General features: G+C 42.0%; 1 protein-coding gene across 1 annotated transcript in view; it reads right to left on the bottom strand.

Moving 5' to 3' along the window:
- Window positions 1-24,679, bottom strand: part of PRPS2 (phosphoribosyl pyrophosphate synthetase 2) — a 97,152-nt gene that overhangs the window by 30,068 nt on the left and 42,405 nt on the right. The window contains exon 2 of the mRNA XM_075852759.1: window positions 5,376-5,559. Within this exon, the coding sequence (XP_075708874.1) occupies window positions 5,376-5,559 (184 nt within the window). The remainder of the gene's footprint in view (window positions 1-5,375; window positions 5,560-24,679) is intronic.

Raw genomic sequence — 24,679 nt, 5'->3', positions numbered from 1 at the left:
GCTAGTCCGAGTAACAATCATGTAATTGCATCTCACTAGTACAAGCTATACCATTTTGATTGCACAATAGCTCTTGGACCCCCACTGATTTCAAGAACAAAGTAAATGGGGCTGTGCTGCAGTTCTCCGTACAGCGGTTGTCTGGGAGCACCAATGTGTAGGGAAAAACTTTGAAGGGGCCACAGCCATCAAGTGGGTTTTCCCATGATTAAATGTTAACTTTGCTAAATTTCCTGTTAGACTTCCTGTAATCCTATGGATCAAATACAGTGAAGGAAATAAGTATTTGATCCCTTGCTGATTTTGTAAGTTTGCCCACTGTCAAAGACATGAACAGTCTAGAATTTTTAGGCTAGGTTAATTTTACCAGTGAGAGATAGATTATCTAAAAAAAAAAAAAAGAAAATCACATTGTCAAAATTATATATATTTATTTGCATTCTGCACAGAGAAATAAGTATTTGATCCCTTTGGCATACAAGACTTAATACTTGGTGGCAAAACCCTTGTTGGCAAGCACAGCAATCAGACGTTTTTTTGTAGTTGATGATGAGGTTTGCACACATGTTAGATGGAATTTTGGCCCACTCCTCTTTGCAGATCATCTGTAAATCATTAAGATTTCGAGGCTGTCGCTTGGCAACTCGGATCTTCAGCTCCCGCCATAAGTTTTCGATGGGATTAAGGTCTGGAGACTGGCTAGGCCATTCCATGACCTTAATGTGCTTCTTTTTGAGCCACTCCTTTGTTACCTTGGCTGTATGTTTCGGGTAATTGTCGTGCTGGAAGACCCAGCCACGAGCCATTTTTAATGTCCTGGTGGAGGGAAGGAGGTTGTCACTCAGGATTTGACGGTACATGGCTCCATCCATTCTCCCATTGATGCGGTGAAGTAGTCCTGTGCCCTTAGCAGAGAAACACCCCCAAAACATAATGTTTCCACCTCCATGCTTGACTGTGGGGACGGTGTTCTTTGGGTCATAGGCAGCATTTCTCTTCCTCCAAACACGGAGAGTTGAGTTAATGCCAAAGAGCTCAATTTTAGTCTCATCTGACCACAACACCTTCTCCCAATCACTCTCAGAATCATCCAGATGTTAATTTGCAAACTTCAGACGGGCCTGTACATGTGCCTTCTTGAGCAGGGGGACCTTGCGGGCACTGCAGGATTTTATTCCATTACGGCGTAATGTGTTACCAATGGTTTTCTTGGTGACTGTGGTACCAGCTGCCTTGAGATCATTAACAAGTTCCCCCCGTGTTGTTTTCGGCTGAGCTCTCACCTTCCTCAGGATCAAGGATACCCCACAAGGTGAGATTTTGCATGGAGCCCCAGATCGATGTCGATACAGTCATTTTGTATGTCTTCCATTTTCTTACTATTGCACCAACAGTTGTCTCCTTCTCACCCAGCGTCTTACTTATGGTTTTGTAGCCCATTCCAGCCTTGTGCAGGACTATGATCTTGTCCCTGACATCCTTAGAAAGCTCTTTGGTCTTGCCCATGTTGTAGAGGTTAGAGTCAGACTGATTAATTGAGTCTGTGGACAGGAGTCTTTTATACTGGTGACCATGTAAGACAGCTGTCTTTAATGCAGGCACCAAGTTGATTTGGAGTGTGTAACTGGTCTGGAGGAGGCTGAACTCTTAATGGTTGGTAGGGGATCAAATACTTATTTCTCTGTGCACAATGCAAATAAATATATATAATTTTGACTATGATTTTCTGTTTTTTTTTTTTATATAATCAATCTCTCACTGGTAAAATTAACCTAGCCTAAAAATTCTAGACTGTTCATGTCTTTGACAGTGGGCAAACTTACAAAATCAGCAAGGGATCAAATACTTATTTCCTTCACTGTAACTAGGGCTTAGAAAAGTTCAACTTCATGAAGAAATGCCTTTTTTAGCCAGTCTATGAAACTATATAGTCATGAGTACAACAAAAATGTACAACCTATTTGATTTCCATGGTTTTACGTATCAGGACATATAAAATAAATTTAAAAAAATCTGGTCCCTAGAAGGTCTTAAAATTAGGTAACCACATCAACACATGACAAATTACACAGTTTCATTTCTAACAAATTAGGCCAAAATGGAAAAGCTGTGTGAAAAAACTAAGTACACCCAATCAATATCTTGTAGAACCACCTTTCGAAACAATTACTTCAAGTAATTGTTCTCTGTAGGACTATCCGTCTCTTACATCGTTCTGGGGGGATTTTGGGCCTCTTCTTTAGAGCGGATTCAGACGAACGTGATTTTCGTCCGTGCAGCCCGCGTGGTATTCACGCGGGTCGCACTGACCTAAACAAGCCTATGGGGCAGTGCAGACAGTCCGTGAGTTTTGCGCAGCACGAGTCCGCTGCATAAAACTCACGACATGTTCTATATTTAGGCGTTTCTCGTGCATCACGCACCCATTGAAGTCAATGGGTGCGTGAAAATCACGCATGCCCCACGGAAGCACTTCCGTGGGACACGCGTTATTCGTGCAACAGCGGTAAAAGGAATGTAAACAGAAAAGCACCACGTGCTTTTCTGTTTACAAACATCCAAACGGAGTGTCATAATGATGGCGGCTGCGCAAAAAGCATGCAGCCGCGCATCCATATGAACAGGACACACAGAGCGGACATGCTGCTGCCAAATGCGCAAAACATAGCGTTTTGTGCGCGCGCAAAATGCTCACGTTAGTCTGAATCCGCCCTTACAACTTTGCTACAGTTAATGGACATTTGTAGGCATTTGTTTATGTACAGCTCTCTTAAGTCCGCGCCACAGATTTTAACAGGGTTAAGGTCTGGACTTTGACTATGCCATTGCAACACCTTGATTCGTTTTTCAGTCATTCTGTTGTAGATTTGCTGGTGTGCTCGGAATCATTGTCCTGCTGCATGATCTAGTTTTGGCCAAGCTTTAGTGGTTGATATATCGCCTCCCATTTGACTAGAATACTTTGATATACAGAGGATTTCATTGTCGACTCAACTGCATGGTGCCCAGTTTCTGTGGCTGGAAAACAAGCCCAAATTATTACCCCCTCCAGCACCGTGCTTGACAGTTGGTATGAGGTGTTTGTTGAAAACCAAAACGCAGCATATCCGCACAAACGTGGCGCTAGGCATTATGGCCAAACATCTCCACTTTGGTCTTGTCTGTCCAAAGGACATTCTTCCAGAAGTCTTGTGGTTTGTTCAGGTGCAACTTTGCAACCTTAAGCCGTGCTGCCATGTCCTTTTTAGAAATAAGAGGCTTTCTCGTGGCAACCCTTCAAACAAGCCAAATTTGTTCAGTATTTTTTAAATTTGACACATGAATGTGAACATTTCACATGCAGAGGCCTGTAGTGTCCAAGAAGTAGCTCTTGGCTTTTTTTTTTTTTGCAATTTCTGAGCATTGCACGGTCGGACCTCGGGGTGAATTTGCTGGGACGTCCACTCCTGAATAATCCTCTCACTGTAAAATGATTGATTTTAAATGGTTTGGAAATGTCCTTATAACCCTTCCCAGATTGATTGCCAGCAACAATTGTTTCTTTAAAGAGGCTCTGTCACCAGATTTTGCAACCCCTATCTGCTATTGCAGCAGATAGGCGCTGCAATGTAGATTACAGTGACGTTTTTATTTTTAAAAAACGAGCATTTTTGGCCAAGTTATGACCATTTTTGTAGTTATGCAAATGAGGCTTGCAAAAGTCCAAGTGGGTGTGTTTAAAAGTAAAAGTCCAAGTGGGCGTGTATTATGTGCGTACATCGGGGCGTTTTTAATACTTTTACTAGCTGGGCGCTCTGACGAGAAGTATCATCCACTTCTCTTCAGAACGCCCAGCTTCTGGCAGTGCAGATCTGTGACGTCACTCACAGGTCCTGCATCGTGTCGGACACATCGGCACCAGAGGCTACAGTTGATTCTGCAGCAGCATCGGCGTTAGCAGGTAAGTCGATGTAGCTACTTACCTGCAAACACTGATGCTGCTGCAGAATCAACTGTAGCCTCTGGTGCCGATGTGTCCTCGCTCGTCTGACACGATGCAGGACCTGTGAGTGACGTCACAGCGTGATCGGGCAGAAGCTGGGCGTTCTGAAGAGAAGTGGATGATACTTCTCATCAGTACGCCCAGCTAGTAAAAGTATTAAAAACGCCCCGATGTACGCACATAATACACGCCCAGTTGGACTTTTACTTTTAAACACACCCACTTGGACTTTTGCAAGCCTCATTTGCATAAATACAAAAATGGTCATAACTTGGCCAAAAATGCTCGTTTTTTTAAAAATAAAAACGTTACTGTAATCTACATAGTAGCGCCTATCTGCTGCAATAGCAGATAGGGGTTGCAAAATCTGGTGACAGAGCCTCTTTAAGATCATTGCTGGTGTCTTTCCTCTTTGGCAGTGTTAACACATGCCTAAATGCTTCAGACCAAAATACTGCCCAAACTTTTAGAGAGAGATGGTCACACTTCCTGATGATCAATTACTCACCTGGCTGATACTTCTCCTCTTAATACCTATGGAAGCAGTAAGGGAGTACTCAGTTTTCCACACATGGCTTTTTCATTTTGGCCTAGTTTGTTAAATAAATAAGGACTTCTGAGATTGTATTCACCCAATTTACCTGCTTTTTTTTGTTGTTTTAATTAATATGTCCGAATACATAAAACTATAGAATTCAAAAAGGGTGTACTTTGTTTCTCTTGACTGTCTAGAACATGCAATAAATAACCCCCCCAAACAAAAACGCTGCCACTTTATGCAGTGAAAGGCAGATCTAGCTCCTAATTTGAGCATTTACAGTCAGTGTCCCTCACTAGGGTCTCTTAGTTTAGCAGGAAACTCAATCAATCATTAACTCAGTGATGTCTGTTAGTCATTTTGCATTAAGTGAACAGCTGAATGTCTAAGCGAGACAGGTTAAATAATTTGCCGAGGTCAACTCTGTGTGAAGACAATCTACAATCCGCAACTGACCAGAAAAACGACGACGACTAACTTACTATTAACCTAGAATTTTGCAAATACTAAATTAAAAGCAGAGTGATTTGGATTATTTGGGGTACCTACAGTAATTTAGACTTTCCGACCAGAAGCTTAACTGTGATGGAGGATGATGCAGCTGGCAGATGGGGCAGGGCTGGTTCTGAAGCTTATGACGCCAAAAGCAGAGATGCTGCAAAGTTCTCAGTACGACCATACAACACCAGTAGCCTCTACTGCAAGGCCTGCACAAATCTTAGCAAGGTCTAAGAGTCTGTATGACACTGTAAATGTCTCCCCTATTATGAGGTGTATGTTGAGCCGCTCTGCTGCACCAAAGGCTCAAACCTATGTAAAACATATTATAGATTAGATTTAAAAAAAATAAAATACCTTATCTTTTTTATCTTGTCGAGCGTATGGAAAACATGGAATGACAGCGGTAACGCGGGATGAAGATGCAATCTTGCAGGCATTTATCATGATCAGCAGTTCCATCAGGTTGTCGTTGATCTCACCACAGCCACTCTGTACGATATACACATCTTCCCCTCTCACGCTCTCACCGATCTCTACACTACAAGAATAGAACATGAGCAATAGATTTATTAATGCTTAATGAAAATAAATCTGCAATACAAATACGTAAAAATATTTGCAGGGTACAAAGAATGAGTAATTACATTTAGCGGCAAAATAAATTAAAGCAAGTGCCACCAATAAATCATTTAGACCTCATAACAAGAACAAATGTATACAAGTCTTGAATTGCCCCAAGCAGAATTAGAACTGCAAGTGGCCGGACTAATAAAACTCGTGACAAAAAGCCATAGGAGTGGAATGAACTTCTGAACTGGCATTTATGAAATTTCCTAATATTATACATCTAATCCATCCAAACACTGTTCTTTAAGGGGTTAATTCACAGTATTAGGCCCCATGCACACAAACGTGTTTTTGTGGCCGCAATTCACCCGAAAATCCACGGGTGAATTGCGGCCCCATTCATTTCTATGGGCCCATGCACACGACCGTGGTTTTCACAGTCCGTACATGGCCCAGGAGCCTGGACCGCAGAAAGAACGGACATTTCTTATTACGGCCGTGTTCTGTGGTCCAGGCTCATAGAAAATAAAGGATGCGGCCAGGTGAACAGCCCGCGATTCGTGGGCGGCTCGTGGGTGACTAGCGGCCGGCTGACGCGAAAATCACAGCCGTGCACATGGCTACGGTCGTGTGCATGAGGCCTTATGATTATTAGAGGTTACAAAGATTTTAGAGTGCCTCTCCTTCAATACCATGAGAACTGTGTTCAAAACAAGGTGTTACTTACTATAAATAAAAATTTGGCTTCAAGGATTTAGTGCAATTACTTTATATGCCATCCCTCAACAAGGAAACCTTGAGTCTCACTTTTGTAAATTAAATATTTATCCCATATATACTTAGTGGCAGATACAAGGGATTTAGCTGATTAATTCACTAGATCTTCTGAATGGAACTTGTAGAAATCCATACACCTGCTGCAGAAACAACTACATTCAGATGAATTGAACAGATTTTCAGTTGAAGAAATTTCTGCAACAAAATTTGAAGCGTGACTGCACCCTAAGGCCCCCTGCCCACGACCCTGCCCATACAGCCACTCGCATCTGCAGGCTGTGATCCCATTATAAAGTATGGTAGCACGGTCCCTAAAAGCAAAAAAAATAAGACATGTCCTATCTTCTGCAGAGGCTTTCTTCGGCACGGACACCTTCCCGTAAATATACGGGAAGGTGTTAGTGCAATCGAAGCAAACAGGTCCGTAATTACAGACAATTCTACGGTCGTGTGCATGGGGCCTAAGGCCGGGTTCCCACAGTGAAAACACTGCAGAATTTCTGCAACAGAACTCTGTGCGGTAATTTCACAGCATTTACAGTATGTCCTAACTGCCTGTGTACTATCAGTGCACAGGCTAATGTACCAGCATATAGCTATATGCCAGTACAATAAAGTTTAAAACAAAAAAAAACAAGAAGCGATGTTAAATTTAAAAAAAAAACAAACATTTTTTACAATAAAGATTAAAATAAGTCAATACATATACACATTCGGTATTGGCGTGGTCATAAACCTGCACAACAATTTTTTTGCGTCATTTCTGAGGTGTACGCTATAAAAAATAAAAACTTTTAGTTCACTTATTAATGCACGGCACGAGGTGTGAGGAATTTAACATCGATGTGCCTCACATTAATACTAATAAACCCCATCATGTACTTTACACATTAACCCAATGTTGTCCATTATGACTGAGAAACATGATGGGGTTAACTACTATTAATGTGAGGCACGTTCAAAATTCATTACACCTCGTGCAATTTTTTTTATTACTGTTGGCAATGTATCGTTTTGGTATAGAAATTCACATTGCCACATGAAGTATCGGTATCCAAGTCCAAATTCTGGTATCGTGACAACCCTACTTCAAACTCAGTTTTTTGAGAATCTGATGCACATTCCTTGCTCCCGTGGGAACATAACAGAAAACGTTAGTTTATGCCAATATTTAACAGCTTCACTGCAGAAAATTTGGGTGCTGTACTTGCTCAGGTAAGTGGACAACTTTTAATATGTTTCAGTTTAGCTGTATTTTGTGTTACATAAGAAACAAAATTTATTTTTTTTTCTTCTTGGTACGTCACATGAATGGAAATGCACATCATGAGCAGTTCTACAAATTGACATGCTACGATATTGGGTAACCGCTTTCTAAAGCAAATAAGGGCAAGTCCCATGTGAAAACTGTCAAAGCTGGTGCAAAGGAAAAAAAAGTTAAAGAGGCTCTGTCACCGCATTATAAGTGGCCTATATTGTACATAATGTGATCGGCGCTGTAATGTAGATTACAGCAGTGTTTTTTTATTTAGAAAAACTATCATTTTTGACGGAGTTATGACCGATTTTAGATTTATGCTAATGACTTTCTTAACCCCTTCCCGCAAAATCACGTACAGTTACGTCATGGGAGATGGACTGTTCCCGCATCTTGACGTAACTGTACGTCATGGAGATGAAGCTGGCTCAGGAGCTGAGCCAGCGACATCACCGCCGGGTGACAGCTGTATGTTACAGCTGGCACCCTGAGGTATCGGCCAGGACCGGAGCTAGCCTCCGATCCGACCGATTAACCCCTCACATGCTGCGTTGAATAGCGATCGCAGCATGTGAGGAGTTTATAGCCACCGGCGCCCCAGCAACATGATCGCTGGGTTGCCGGTGGCTGCAAAGGCGATCGGAGGGCTAATGCTTACCTCCCGTTCCGCCAGCAACGGAATCCTCCTATGCCCCGTCGTCGGCGGGGCCCAGGAGGCTTCCGGTACCATCGGCAAGATGGCGCCGGCTCAGCTTCCGGCTCAGAAGCTGAGCCGGCGTCATCAGCAGTGGGTGTCCGCTGTATGTTACAGCGGACACCCCGATCTATCGCCAGGAACCGGAGCTAGCTCCGATTCCTGGCATTAACCCCTTCGATGCAGCGATCCATTGTGATCGCTGCATCCTAGAGGTTTGTAGCAAATCGGCAGCCTTGCCACGCGATTGCAAGGCTGGCGACTGCTACCATGGCAACAGGAGCCCTAACAATGGACTCCTGTCTGCCATTACGTAAGCTGATTAGGCCCCGCCCAGAGGCGGAGCCTGATCGGCTTGCTGTCAGTGAACAACTGACAGTTCTAATACATTGCACTACATAGGTAGTGCAATGTATTAGAACATCAAACAAACTGTTGGACCTTCAAGTCCCCTAGTGGGACTAAAGAAAAGTGTCAAAAAAAGTGTCAAAAAAGTAAAAATAAAAGTTGTAAAAAAAACAATAAAAGTTTCAAATAATAACACAAAACACAATCGCCCTTTTTCCCTTATCAAGTCATTTATTATTGAAAAAAATAATAAAGCCATACATATTTGGTATCGCAGCGACCGTAACGACCTGAACTATAAAAATATTATGTTATTTATTCCGCACAGTGAACGCCGTAAAAAAAATAACTAAAAAATACTGACATAATTGCTATTTTTTGGTCACTTTGTCTTCCAAAAATTGAAATAAAAAGTGATCAAAAAGTCGCATGTACCTAAAAATGGTACCTATAAAAACTATAACTCGTCTCGCTAAAAACAAGCCCTCACACAGCTCCGCCGACGAAAAATTTAAAACCGTTATGGCTCTCACAACTTGGCGACAGAAAAAATCCATTCTCTTTACAAAAATTATTTTATTGTGCAAAAAGTTGTAAAACATAAAAAGTGCTATAAATTAGGTATCACCGGAATCGGACTGACCCGCAGAATAAAGGTAACATGTAATTTATAACACGTGGCGAACGCTGTATAAAAAGAACTAAAAAAATATGCCAGAACTGCTGTTTTTTGGTCACCTGGCCTCCCAAAAAAAAAAGGATAACAAGTGATCAAAAAGTCGCGTGTACCCCAAAATGGTACCAATAAAAACTACAGCTCGTCCCGCAAAAAAAAACAGCCCTCATACCACTACGTCTATGAAAAAATAAAATTAGTCAAGGCACCAATAAGCCAGGAAATAAAAATATGCAGTTGTGCAGCCCGAGGGGAACATTTCTTCTGTTTCAAGTGGCGAATTATCAAGGCCCCTAAAATTAGGGATCCAGGAAGGGGAGGGCCCAAACATATCTGCTGGAAGTGAGGGCGCCCGTATTATACCAGGACAACACTTCCCAGCAAAATTCCCCAAACTTCAAAGGTGCCGAGTGCGGACCAAAAGGGGGATAAGTAAAGACCATTTATTAGTGCGACACCTGCCTGTGCAGAAAGGATTGTGTCACAGCATAACACACATCTATGGATTATTTTATTGTTTTTTTTTTACCCCACTATACCACCTGACTATGCCCCTTATATACTCCGCCCGCCTTACATGTACCCCCACATTATAAACGGAAACACCAGTAAGACTCCAAACAAAACTACTACAAGCAAAATCCACGCTCCAAAAGCCAAATGGCTCTACCTCCCTTCTGAACCCTACAGTGTGCCCAAACAGCAGTTTACTTCCACATATATGGCATCGCCATACCCGGGAGAACCCTTTTAATAATTTTTGGGGTGTGTGTCTCCAGTGGCACAAGCTGGGCGCCACATATTGGCATATCTATTGAAAAACCATTTTCACTCTGCAACATCACGTGCACACCAATTTCTGCCAATCACCTGTGGGGTTAATATGCTCACTACACCACTAGGTGAATACCTTGAGGGGTGTAGTTTCCAAAATGGGGTCACTTCTGGGGGGGATCCACTGTTTTAGTACCACAGGGACTTTGCAAATGCGACATAGCGCCCAGAAACCAATCCAGCAAAATCTGTACTCCAAAAGCCAAATGGCGCTCCTTCCCTTCTGTGCCCTACTCTGTGCCTAAACAGCAGTTTATGACCACATATGTGGTATTGTCATACACAGGAGAAGTTGCTTTACAAGTGTTGTGGTGCTCTTTTACATTTATTTGTTGAGAATATGAAACATTTTCAGCTAAAACTACGTCTTATTGAAGAAAAAGGATTTTTTTTATTTTCACTGCCCAATTCTAATAAAATCTATGAAACACCTGTGGGGTCAAAATGCTCACTACACCCCTAGATGAACTCCTCAAGGGGTGTAGTTTTGTGAATGGAATCACTTTTGGGGAGTTTCCACTGTACTGACACCTTAGGAGCTTTGCAAAAGTGACATGGTGTCAAGAAACCAATCCAGCAAAATCTGTGCTCCAAAAGCCAAATGGCACTCCTTCTCTTCTGATCCTTGCCGTGTGCCCAAACAGCAGTTTATAACCACAAATGGGGAATTGCCGTACTCCAGAGAAGTTGCTTTACAAATGTTGGGGTTCTTTTATTCCTTTATTTGTTGAGAAAATGAAAAATGTTGAGCTAAAGCTACGTCTTATTGGAAAAAAAGGATTTTTTTTATCTTCACTGCCCAATTCTAATAAAATCTATGAGACCCCTGTGGGTTCAAAATGCTCACTACACCCCTAGATGAATTCTTCAAGGGGTGTAGTTTCCTAAATGGAGTCACTTTTTTGGTGTTTTCACTGTTTTGGTCCCTTAGGGGCTTTGCAAATGCGACGTGGTCTCCGCAAACCATTCCTGCTAAATTTGAGCTCCAAAAGCCAAATGGCGCTCTTTCCCTTCTAAGCTCCGCCGTGTGTCCAAAAAGCCGTTTATGACCACATGCGGGGTATTGTTTTACTCGGGAGAAATTGCTTTACAAAAGTAGTGGTGCACTTTCTCCTTTTAGTCCTTGTGGAAATTAGAAAAAATTAGCTAAACCTACATTTTCTTTGAAAGAATGTAGATTTTCATTTTCACGGCCTACTTCCAATAATTTCTGCAAAAAACCTGCGGGGTCAAAATGCTCACTATACCCCTAGATAATTTCCTCAAGGGGTATAGTTTCCAAAATGGTGTCACTTTTGGGGGATTTCCACTGTTTTGGTGCCGCAAGAGCCTTTCAGATCCGACATGGAGCCTAAAATATTTTCTAATAAAAAGGAGGCCCCAAATTCCTCTAGGTGCTCCTTTGCTTCTGAGGCCGGTGCTTCAGTCCATTACCGCACTAGGGCCACATGTGGGGTATTTCTAAAAACTGCAGAATCTGGGCAATAGATATTGAGTTGCGTTTCTCTGGTAAAACTTTCTGTGTTACAAAAAAAATAGATGAAAAATGAATTTCTGCAAAAAAAAAAAGAAATTTGAACATTTCACATCTAGTTTGCCTTAAATCCTGTGAAACATCTAAAGGGTTAAGAAACTTTCTAAATGCTGTTTTGAATACTTTGAGGGGTGAAGTTTTTAAAATGGGGTGACTTATCGAGGGTTTCTAATATATAAGGCCCTAAAATCCACTTCACATCTGAACTGGCCCCTGTAAAAATAGCCTTTTGAAATTTTCTTGAAAATGCGAGAAATTGCTGCTAATGTTCTAAGCCTTGTGATGTCATAGAAAAATAAAAGGACGTTCAAAAAACGATGCCAATCTAAAGTAGACATATGGGTGATGTTAATTACCAACAATTTTGTGTGGTATTACCATCTGTCTTACAAGCTGATACATATAAATTTAGAAAAATGCAAATTTTTGCAATTTTTCGCTACATTTTGGTGTTTTTCACAATTAAATACTTAATGTATCGAGCAAATTTTGCCAGTAACATAAAGTCCAATGTGTCACGAGAAAACAATCTCAGAATCGCTTGGATAGGTAAAAGCATTCCGGAGTTATTACCACATAAAGTGAAACATGTCAGATTTGAAAAAATCGGCTGTGTCCTGAAGGCCAAAACAGGCTGTGTCCTTAAGGGGTTAATGCCCAACTGGGCATGTTTTTACTTTTTGACCAAGTGGGCGTTGGAGAGAAGTGCATGACGCTGACCAATCATCTCCATTCATTTACTCTGCACATAGTGATCTTACTAGATCACTATGTGCAGCCACATACACTAACGTTGCTGAAGTGTCCTGAGCGTTAATAGACATCACCTCCAGCCGGGACATGTCTCTTCACAATCCTGACACTTCGGTAACGTTTGTGTGGGATTTACAGCACAGCAAGCGTAATCTCGCAACGCTGTAAGTGACAGCCCAGCGTGATCTCGATGTGCTGTGCGTCACACAAACGTTACTGAAGTGTCGGGATTGTGACTAGACATCACGTCCTGGCTGGAGGTGATGTCTATTAACTCTTAGGACACGTCAGTAACGTGTGTGTGTGTGTGTGTGTGTGTGTGTGTGTGTGTGTGTGTGTGTGTGTGTGTGTGTGTGTGTGTGGCTGCACATAGTGATCTAGTAAGATCACTATGTACTGGCTAAATTAATGGACAGAAGTGTATGACGCTGATTGGTCAGCGTCATACACTTCTCTCCACAACGCCCACTCAAAGTAAAACACGCCCAGTTGTCTATTAAGAAAGTCATTAGCATAAAGCAAAAATAGGTCATAACTCCGTCAAAAATGAGTTTTTCTAAATAAAAACAACACTGCTGTGATCTACATTACAGCCCCAATCACATTGTGTAAAAGATAGGGAACTTATAATGTGGTGACAGAGCCTCTCTAAACAGTTGCCCTTAGAAACCAGATTTAATCTAGTTTTTATAGGTCTTTTGATTGGTTGGTATGGACAACTTTCCTTTACAGTAGTTTTGTTAAATCTCTAGCTATGCGCTTTTTAAGGCAATGTTCAGGCCCGGTGGAATGGTCAGATTTTAAGTTCGGATTCTGCCCAAAAAAATAATCCTCAACAATGTACAGTACAATACGTGGTGGATTGGGGTTTCAAAACCCCATCCACACATAGCCGGAAAAAAAATCTGATCAGAAATTTAGCAAAAAACCTGTGGGTAGGATCAAAATGCTCATGGTACCCCTAGATTAATTCCTTGGAGTCCTACATTCTTCCAAGTAACTTGATCATTAAGTGTATGGTGAGGATCGCTTCATACATTCACCACCACCAAAGCTGTTGCCAAGCAAAAAGCAAAGTTTCCACTATCTAAAAGTTGCCAAACTCCTCAAAGGAACGTAAAATACACAGTAGAGTATACAAAGACAGTAGATGGCAGTTTATTAAAGACTGTTCGTGTAGTAATAGATGGAAAGCACCTTTACTGGAAAGGAATGCTTGGATTCAGCTGGAGAAAAATACTTCCTATCTAAACTTGCATTATTTCACAGTTACATGCTTTGCCACGCAAACAGCCAATTCTGGGGTTGGCACAGCAAATGTTACTCATGCACGAGCCGAAGCCAGCATTCCATCAACTCATTCAGCGCAATCGTAATGTTCTAATTCTCTTTTCAAAAGGAAATGCTTGTGTGCAAAAAACATTCTAAAACCGTGTGCCGATCCAAGAGGATTAGTCTTCAGTTTATACTACGGGAAGAGGCGTGGTCTAATGGATTAAAGCACCGCTGTAATGTTATACACCGTAGGCGCCTCAATGTTACCAATGTACACTAAGAATATGGAAAGGTCACAATGCACTAAACAAATAATACTTACAAATGCTGTAACTTGATGTCCAGCATTTGTAGAACTTCTTGGTCAAGAGAATTTGGTAAAATTACAGCAATTTCAAGAGGGGCTTTCCAACAAGCACACATTTATCAAATATGGACAAGTCACAAGTCCAGAGTTTCTCCTCACCCGTGTGAACATGGTGAGGAATTTGTATGGAACGGCCGTTAAGCAAAAAAAAAAAAATAGACACTCAGTGGGAGTTGCGTAAACAGCATGCTCGAACGCCACTTCATACAGACCACTCAAGTGTAGGTTAGGAGGAACAGGGGACTCAACCCCAGTTTGTATGGGGTCCCAGTGGTGGGGTCCTAGTGAGCAAACATTTTTCACCTATCCTGTAGGGAAGTACGGAGCCGGCTAATGGAATTAGGCCACTCCATACACCATGGGGGTCAGCTGACACCTCAGACGAACGTGGGGAAACTGACGTGACAAAAGGACTGTTCTTCACGTCAGAGTTGCCCCCGTGCGGGTTCCATTTTCACAGATCCCCATGGACTTCAGTCTATCGAGGGATCAGTGAAAATGGAAGAGAAGAGGACATGTTCTATTTTTCAACTGACCCTTCACATGGTCCGTTGAAACAACGGCCAAGTGAACGTCCCAATTGAAATACATGCATCCGTGTGACGGCCGTTGTTTTAATAGGTCGTCACACGGACGTATCCTATGTTCATCTGAATTTGGCCTAAAGGTCAGTTGACTCATCGCATACATACTGCAGATTTTCCGCAACGGAATTAGTTGTGGAAAATCCGCAGCATAATACCGTAGCAGCAAAGTGGATATGAGAGAACAAATCTCATCCACGCGCTGCGTAAATACGAAGCGGAGAAACCGCTCAGAAAGAAACATGCGGTGCAAACTTTTTTCCTGCAGCATGTCAATTGTATTTGCGTAAACGCTACTTATTTGTTGCGGGTTTTCCCCATTGAATTAAATTGGGAGGTAATACCTGCAACAAATAGCAGTTGTTGCGTTATTTGCGGCATTGTTGAAGCAATTCAGCCGCAAAACAAAACACAAAGTTGAGGGGTCAAGTAGATGTTTTTTGGGAAATGTAAGATGAGCCTGTGTTCTTTTTGGTCATCAGTGTTTTGCACCTTGCAACTCTCTAATGGATGCCATTTCTGCCCAGCGTCTCTTATCGTGGAATCGTGTACATTGAGCTTAAAGAGGCTGTCACCAGATTATCAAATCCCTATCTCCTATTGCATGTGATCGGCACTGCAATGTAGATAACAGTAACGTTTTTTTTTATTTTTTTTAAAAACAATCATTTTTGGCCAAGTTATGAGCAATTTTATATTTATGCAAATGAGCTTTGAAATGGACAACTGGCCGTATTTTTTTTTCGTATTTCCAACTGGGCGTGTATTGTGTGTTTACTAACTGGGCGTTGTGAATAGAAGTGTATGATGCTGACAAATCAGCATCATACACTTCTCATCGTTCCCACCCAGCTTCTTTCACTAAAGACACACAGCGTGACGTCACCCACAGGTTCTTCAACCTTGGCGTCGGTCAGAGAAGATACATCGGCTGAAAGGCGTCCAAAAGGTTAATATGCTCGTCTCTAGGGAGTTTACTATGCTTACCTGCACATGGTGAGGCTGCTGCAAATTCAACTGTACGCTTGGAGCGGTGGTGTCTTCTCTCTTCCGACGCCAAGGTTGAAGGACCTGTGGGTGACGTCCCGCTGTGTCTGCAGCGAAAGAAGCTGGCTGGGAGTGATGACGTCCCCCACAGGTCCTTCAACCTTGGCGTCGGAAGAGAGAAGGCACCACAGCTCCAGGCGTACAGTTGAATTTGCAGCAGCATCACCATGTGCAGGTAAGCATAGCAAACTCCCTAGAGACGAGCATATTAACCTTTTAGACGCCTTTCAGCCGATGTATCTTTTGTCCGACGACAAGGTTGAAGGACCTGTGGGTGACGTCACGCTGTGTGTCTTTAGTGAAAGAAGCTGGGTGGGAACGATGAGAAGTGTATGATGCTGATTTGTCAGCATCATACACTTCTATTCACAACGCCCAGTTAGTAAAACAAGTAAACACGCCCAGTTGTTAAAAACACAATACACGCCCAGTTGGAAATACGAAAAAACAAAAAAAACACGCCCAGTTGTCCACTTAAAAGCTCATTTGCATAAATATAAAATTGCTCATAACTTGGCCAAAAATTATCGTTTTTAAAAAAAAACCAAAAACTTTACTGTTATCTACATTGCAGCGCCGATCACATGCAATAGGAGATAGGGATTTGATAATCTGGTGACAGAGCCTCTTTAACCCCTTAATGACCGCCGATAAGCCTTTTCACGGCGGTCATTAATGGGCTTTATTCTACAGCGCCGCCATTCTACGGCGCTGCTGTAGAATAAAAGTAAACAGAACAGGGAGCCGCTCTCAGCTGCCAGAGGCAGCTGAGGGCTGGGGGCATCCCTGCTCTGCCGGGTGAGATCGATGTTAGTATCGATCTCACCCGTTTAACCCTTCAGATGCGGTGCACAATAGCGTGCACCGCATCTGAATGGTTTTGGAGAGAGGGAGGGAGATCACTCTCTCCCACCGACACCCGGCGATAAAATCGCCGGGTGTCTGTCTTCTATGGCAGCCGGGGGTCTAATAAAGGCCCCCAGGTCTGCCTGGAGCAAATGCCTGCTAGATCATGCCGCAGGCATGACCTAGCAGATGCCTGTCTGTTTTAAACGGACAGGCAGTAATACACTGCAATACAAAAGTATTGCAGTGTATTATAATAGCGATCGGAGGATAGTGAAGTCCCCTAGTGGGACTAGTAAAAAAGTAAAAAAAAAGTTTAATAAAGTTAATAAAAAAAAAAAAAAAAAAGTGAAAGAAAAAAATGAAAAACCCACTTTTTCCCCTTACAAAATGCTTTACTATTAAAAAAAACTACAATAAAGCAAAAAAGTTACAAATATTTGGTATCGCCGCGTCCGTAACGACCCCGACTATAAAGCTGTTACATTATTTAACCCGCACTGTGAACGGCGTAAAAAATAAAACAACAATGGAAAAATTGCTGTTTTCTGTTAATCCTGACTTAAAAAAAATGTGATAAGTGATCAACAAGTCGCATCTACTCTCAAATGGTACCAATAAAAACTGCAAGCCGTCCCGCAAAAAACAAGACCTTATACAGCTATGCTGACGCAAAAATAAAAAAAAGTTACAGCTCTTCGAATGTGACAATGGAAAAATGTAAAAAATGGCTTGGACATTAGGGCCCAGAATGCAAGCAGGGGGAAGGGGTTAACAGAGACAAGTGAGGCCTGCAGTGTTTTTAGAGATTCATCTCTGTTCTTTGGTGACCTCCGGGATGAAGCGTTGATGCGCTCTTTGTGAAATTTTGGCAGGCCAGCCACTCCTGGGAAGGTTCACCCCTGTATCAAGTATTATCCATTTGGATAATAGCTCTCACGGTGGTTCCCAGAACCTGAGCAGTGGCTTTGTAACCCTTTCCATACTGGTAGAGTTCAATGACTTTCACATCTGAATTTGTATCTCTTTAGAACATCATTTGCTATTTTAGGAGGCCTTCTTGCCTGCTGCACATTGTCAGACAGGTTCCATTTAACTGATGTTTATACTCAACAGGTCTGTCAATAATCATGCCTGGGTGCGGCTAGTGAAATTAGACCCAATTGTCAAATGAATTTGGTTAACTGATTGATTTAGTAGATAAGGGGCAATTACTTTTTCCCCACAGGGCCTTAACAGAAGTCTTCCTTCGATAAATAACCATTTAAAAACCACGTTTTATGTTTAATTGGGTTATGTTTGCCTAATATTGAAACTAGATTGATAGATAGTCTTAAAGTGTAACGAAACTTTTTTTTTTTTTAAAAACACCTTTGCAGCGTAATACAGCAGTGGCAAAGTGGATGCGATTTGAGCAAATCATCCAAACGCGGAGTAAAAAAAAAAAAAAAAACGCCGAAAAACAGTTACTAAATTGACCTGTTGTGTTTTTTTAATCCGCAGCATGAGGCTGGGCTCACACGACCTATTTTCAGGCGTAAACGAGGCGTATTATGCCTCGATTTACGCCTGAAAATAGGGCTACAATACGTCGGCAAACATCTGCCCATTCATTTGAATGGGTTTGCCGACGTATTGTGCCGACTACCTGTCATTTACGCGTCGTCGTTTGACAGCTGTCAAACGACGACGCGTAAATTGACTGCCTCGGCAAAGAAGTGCAGGACACTTCTTTGCAACGTAATTTGAGCCGTTATTCATTGAACTCAATGAAGAGCAACTCAAGATTTACGAGCGTCACAGACGCCTTGCATAATACGAGGAGCAGCTTTTACGGCTCAAACGAGGCAGCTGTTTTCTCCTGAAAACAGTGTCATATCAGCTGTAAAAGCCTCTCATCGTGTGCACATACCCTCAAAGTTTTTTCAGCCGACATTCTGCCCAAAAATCTGCACCACTGTTTTTCAGCTGGAATTCCCTGCAGGGGCCGGGGTGGATAAGCGGTGTACTATTATCCTGCCAGCAAAATACTGTAAGTATATACTATAAGTGTGAACTAGGCCTAAAACTTCTCTCCACTGACTGCATCTTAAAGACATCTGCAAAAGAATAGACCATATTTCAACACCTTATACCATAAGGTGTTAAAGTACGGAACACACACACACACGTAAAAAGCAAAGCAAGAAAGTTTACAACTCCATAGAGTAGCGCCTGACACTGAAGCTTTTAAACGTAACTGCACACGGTGTACCAGGCTTGATCTTATGGACTCCTCGTTACTGTACTACGCCTGAACAAGTGTGTGTAGAGAACACGGCGAGATAAGATATCAATAATTTCCCTACACAAGCAGTAGTGTCAATAGGTTTAAAAAAACAAAAACCAGTTCAACTCGAGCACTGCAATGCCATTAAGTCTATGCATTGAATTCAACCTATTTTATGTGAGCAGCCATTAAATGTTGGGGCGAGACAGAAATATTGCCATGTAGGGTCTACAAAAGACATGTAGTTCTTATGAGCCAAACATAGGTGCGGTTCCAAAACAGGAGATACAAAAAGGGCAGATTTACCAAGACTGGCGCTTCATACGCCTGTCTAAATACAAAGCCCATGGGAGTAAGGGTATGTGCACACGATAAGTGGCTTTTACGTCTGAAAAGACACTGTTTTCAGGAGAAAACAGCTGCGTCGTTTCAGACGTAAAAGCCCCTCCTCGTATTATGCGAGGCGTCTGTGACACTCGTATATCTTGAGCTGTTCTTCATTGACTTCAATGAACGGCTCAAATTACGTTGCAAAGAAGTGTCCTGCACTTCTTTGCCGAGGCAGTCATTTTACGCGTCGTCGTTTGACAGCTGTCAAACGACGACACGTAAATGACAGGTCGTCTGCACAGTAAGTCGGCAAACCCATTCAAATGAATGGGCAGATGTTTGCCGACGTATTGGAGCCGTATTTTCAGACGTAAAACGAGGCATAATACGCCTCGTTTACGACTGAAAATAGGTCTTGTGAACCCAGCCTAAGATGCGACTTATTTGTTAAGAGGTGCATCTGCTGTCTGTGCGCAAGGAAGGGAAATGCACCTCACCTACGAGTTGGCACGATTACCACTAGAATTTACGCCAGATACACTGCACCATAAACACTCACCCAACATATGTCACGTCATAAATCACACGCCGTGGACTGGGTAGGGCTAGATTTCTGAGCTGAGCATGCACCACTCTAGCTCCGACAAATGCTTAATGACAAACTCAATCCCCCCGTTGTACTGCACATGGGATAGCTCTACACTAAGCAGAGGGGAAGAAAGCATCATAGGGAAATGTAGTAACCAGTGCATCACTGAAACTAGGGCGAGCAGTAGGAACTGGTAAGAATAAAAAAAATAAAAAAAAAATATTTGCTTCACTACATCCACGAATACGGTCTAGTGTATGTAGGACTTTTCCTTTTTTATTTCCTCAGCCCCAAAACCCCCTTTAATGAGTTGACTGGAGAAGAGTGCAAATTATTGATACAAAAAACTTGGGACACATTTAGCTTTTTCCTTTGCTGGTCTTTTAGGGTCAGTCACATGACAGCCCTACCCAGAATCCTACTAATGCAGAAGTAGACGTCTGCCTACACTGAAAACTAAAAGACGTCACTTCTTAATCTGTGTACGCAGCAATGACACCTACAGTGGCCACTCACGTGGCATTACTTCGTATTTAAAAAAAGGACAGCTGCTCAGGGGCCTTTGGATTCTGCATTATGTTACAATTTAAACAGTCCCAAGGAGGATGAAGAGTTAAATGAATTGTAAAAGGTTACCATAACATTTTTCCGCTTTACCATTCAATGCATTTTGAGTGGGGAAACACTTTAACCTAAACATACAGAACCCCTTTAAGACACCGCCTGTTTTGGCCTTGTGGACACAGATGATTTTTCTCAAATCTGACATGTGTCACTTTATGTGGTAATAACTCCGGAATGCTTTTACCTATCCAAGCGATTCGGAGATTGTTTTCTCGTGACATATTGTACTATGTTAGTGAAAAAATTTGGTCGATAAATTCAATATTTATTTGTGAAAAACGTCAAATTTTAGCAAAAATTTGCATTTTTCTAAATTTAAATGTATTTGCTTGTGAAACAGATAGTTATACCACACAAAATAGTTACTAGTTAACATCCCCCATATGTCTACTTTATGTTTGCATCATTTTTTTTCACGTACTTTTATTTTTCTAGGACGTTACGAGGCTTTAGAACTTTAGCAGCAATTTCTCATATTTTCAATAAAATTTCAAAAGGCTATTTTTTCAGGAACCAGTTCAGTTCTGAAGTGGCTTTGAGGGCCTTATATATTAGAAAGTCCCCATAAATCACCACATTTTGAAAACTGCACCCCTCAAGGTATTCAAAACCACATTCAGAAAGTATTTTAACCCTTTAGGCGTTTCACAGGAATTAAGGCAAAGTAGAGGTGAAATTTACAAATTTCATTTTTTTTGCCGAAATTCATTTGTAATAAAAAAAAAAATCTGTAACAGAAGGTTTTACCAGAGAAACGCAACTCAATATTTATTGCCCAGATTCTGCAGATTTTAGAAATATCCAACATGTGGCCCTAGTGTCGTAATGGACTGAAACACCGGCCTCAGAAGCAAAGGAGCGCCTAGTGGATTTTGGGGCCTCCTTTTTTTAGGAATATATTTTAGGCACCATGTCTGGTTTTGAGGAGGTCTTGTGGTACCTAAACAGTCGAACCTGCCAAAAAGTGACCCCATTTTGGAAACTACACCCCTCAAGGCATTTTTCTAGGGGCAGAGTTAGCATTTTGACCCCACAGTTTTTTTGCAGAATTTAGTGGAATTAGTCTGTGAAGAAGAAAATCACCTATTTTTCTGTGGAAACATAGAATTTCTTCATTTTTACAAGGAATAAAGGAGAAAAAGCACGCCAACATTTGTAAAGCAATTTCTCCCGATTATGGCAATACCCCATATGTGGTCGTAAACTGATCTTTGGACCCACAGCAGGGCTCAGGAGGGAGGGAGCGCCTTTTGGATTTGGGAGCGCAGATTTTGCTGGATTGGTTTTCAGTGCCATGTCGGGTTTGCAACGCCCCGGAGGGACCAAACCAATGGAAACCCCCCAAAAAAAGTCACCCTATTTTGGAATCTACACCCCTCAAGGACTTTTTCTAGGGGTATAGTGAGCATTTTGGCCCCTCAGGATCTTTTTTAGAGCTAAGGTGACCAAAAAACAGCAATTTTGGCGCTTTAAATTCTTTATTTATTACAGCGTTCACAGTGCGCAATAACGGCAGTGACTTTGTCACTGACAGGAAGCCTATCAGGACCAGCTGTAGGTTGGTCCTGATGGGCTTCCGTCCATGGCAGACCCAGAAGCCATTGTTTGGCTTCCGTTTGCCATACTAACTATCGGCAGACCCCGCGATTTCGGACGGGGGTCTGCCGATATGCTAGAAACCCCTCAAATTCGGCGATTGCACCCGATCGCCGAATTTAAGGGGTTAATTCGCCGAAATCAGCGGCAAAGGACCGCTGGCCGGCAAGAGGGGAGTGTCAGCTGTCGGCGACAGCTGACCTCCCGGTTCCCGGTGCACACTGTCGCCAACAGTGTGCACCAGGAAAAACTCAGTAACTATATGTCCTTGTGCGGGAAGTAACCTCCCGCAACGACGGACAGTTACGTCCTGGTGCGGGTAGGGGTTAAAGGCTATGTAAACCTTCAAAAGCTATTTTTGTTTTGTGCAGCTTTATAATTAAATATTTTTTTTTACTTTGAGATACAGCTGATCTGTATTCTGTATACAGCACAGATGTGTCCTATGCTGAATCCTGTACCCATCAGGTCCGCAGGACTGACTGGTTCAGTGCCAGCAGATACTGGTGTCTCTGAATTGCAGGATTGTTTTTTCCTCCAAACATAGCGTTGTGCTAAAAAGCTAAATTTTTGTCTCATCTGCCCATAGAACATTTTCCCAGAAGCATATTGTGGAACATCCAGGTGGTCTCAGGCAAACTTGACAGGCCGCAATGTTTTTTCTTCGGACAGCAGCGGCTTCCTTCGTAGGGTCCTTCCATGAACACCATTCTTGTGCATTGTTTTTCTAAGTGTGGATCAAACAGACTTTTGCAGTTTGTAGTCTTCAGTAGGTCTTTTGCCGTAACGCTTGGGTTATCTTCCACATCTTACCTGTTGTAATCTGAGTGATCGTAACTGCACGCCCACTCCAAGGGAGGATAGCAACAGTCCTGAATTTCCTAATTTTGTCTGCAATGTTTTTGTAGCCTCTTCCAGGTTTATGCATGGCTATTTGTTTCAAGAACAAATTTTGAAGAACAGATTAGTCAGTAACCAGACTGTGTGCCTTTATTTAAAGAGGACCTGCCACTGGGTCATACAAGTGTAACTGACCTGAATAGTGCCATCTGCCAGATTTCAGTGCTGTTTTTATTACCCCCATTCCAGAGATATGGCCCACCGTTGTGATGGCTCTCTCTGAGAAGTTGCTGAAGTTAGCCAACTGGGTGTGAAGTATCCTCAAGCTGCCTCGAGCTGGTCAGCATCGAAGGCAGTGAAGCTAGCTCCACCCCATTGGCGAACTACAGCAAATTCACAGAGAGAGCCAACACAACAGGTGGCCGTATCTCTGAAATGGGGGGACCTCCAGAAAAACAAACTGTGGAATCAGGGAGACAGCGCTATTCCTATCAGTAAACCAGTGAAACTTAAATGACTTAGTGACAGGTCCTCTTTAATGGGCAAAGCACCTGTGAAACTCACTTCCAATCTTATCTCCTTATTTGAAACACCTTCTGCCAATAAGCTCTTGGGCAAGCCATTAGGCCGGATTCCCAAGGGTCAGATACGCTGCGTAAAAACTGTAGCGTATCAGACCTGGATCCCGCAAAAGATTCCATCTGGGGGGGGGGGGGGGGGGTTGGGAAATAAATAAAACGCACCACGTCGGTTTTTCGGATGGAATTTCCGCTTCAAAAAAATAAAATAAAAAAATAAGTGATGCCATTAGACGCTGAAATAGGCGTTCCACCAACACGAGAGAAACAGGTGTTGTAAAAGCTTCCTGCCACTGCAGAGCAGCTGAAAAATACTTTATGAAGCCTGCTCGATGGGCTATTTGGCCATATCTCCCCTGATTAATTCAGGACGAAAGAAAATGTCAGAGAAAAAAAAAAGTTGCCGTTTTTTTTTTTTAAAGAGGCTCTGTCACCAGATTTTGCAACCCCTATCTGATATTGCAGCAGATAGGCGCTGCAATGTAGATTACAGTAACGTATTTTTAAAAAAAGAGCATTTTTGGTCAAGTTATGACCATTTTTGTATTTATGCAAATGAGGCTTGCTAAAGTCCAACTGGGCATGTTTAATGTAAAAGTCCAACTGGGCGTGTATTATGTGCGTACACGATTGACTTTAACACCTACGGTCCCTATAAATTTGAATTCTTGATTTTCTGGAGCATGTGGTATAACTAAGATTTATACACTATAGCCATTCATATGTGTATACCTTATCAACAAGTGAAAGGTCTAACCACTTCATCCACTGTTCCTACAGTCAGGAGTGAAAGAGGACCTTTAATTTGGTCAAACATCTAATAGTTCGTATTTTTGTACGTTTGTTCTTTTAACCTTATATCAGTAATAGTTTTATTTTAAGCAAAACTCCAGTCCTACCCCAGTGATTTTTTGTTACTACTAGTGCAGGATTTACTATTGCACTTTTCTTCTGGCTAGAGGAACCCAAGTCCACCACACCTATATTTTGCTTTATTATATAAACTAGTCTAGTCTTTCCATGGCAAATTTTCTGAACTCGAAGGAAACAGCACGACTAACCTTGGTCAGTTACAGTTTACACTTTGAGAATGAAGAACATTACTGACTGCACAAAACACACTAGTACAGAAGAAGAAACTTGAAATGACCATACATCATTTACATTTTGTTTAATTCCAGGCCAATTTTCAGAAGTTACATCGCTTTTAACATTTTAGAAAAATATTCTTACAGAAATGTGACAGAACTCAAATTGAAGATAAAAAAACAA

The sequence above is a fragment of the Rhinoderma darwinii genome, chromosome 2, assembly GCF_050947455.1.
Source record: "Rhinoderma darwinii isolate aRhiDar2 chromosome 2, aRhiDar2.hap1, whole genome shotgun sequence".
Lineage (NCBI taxonomy): Eukaryota > Metazoa > Chordata > Amphibia > Anura > Rhinodermatidae > Rhinoderma > Rhinoderma darwinii.
This window is presented reverse-complemented; position numbering and strand designations above follow the sequence as displayed.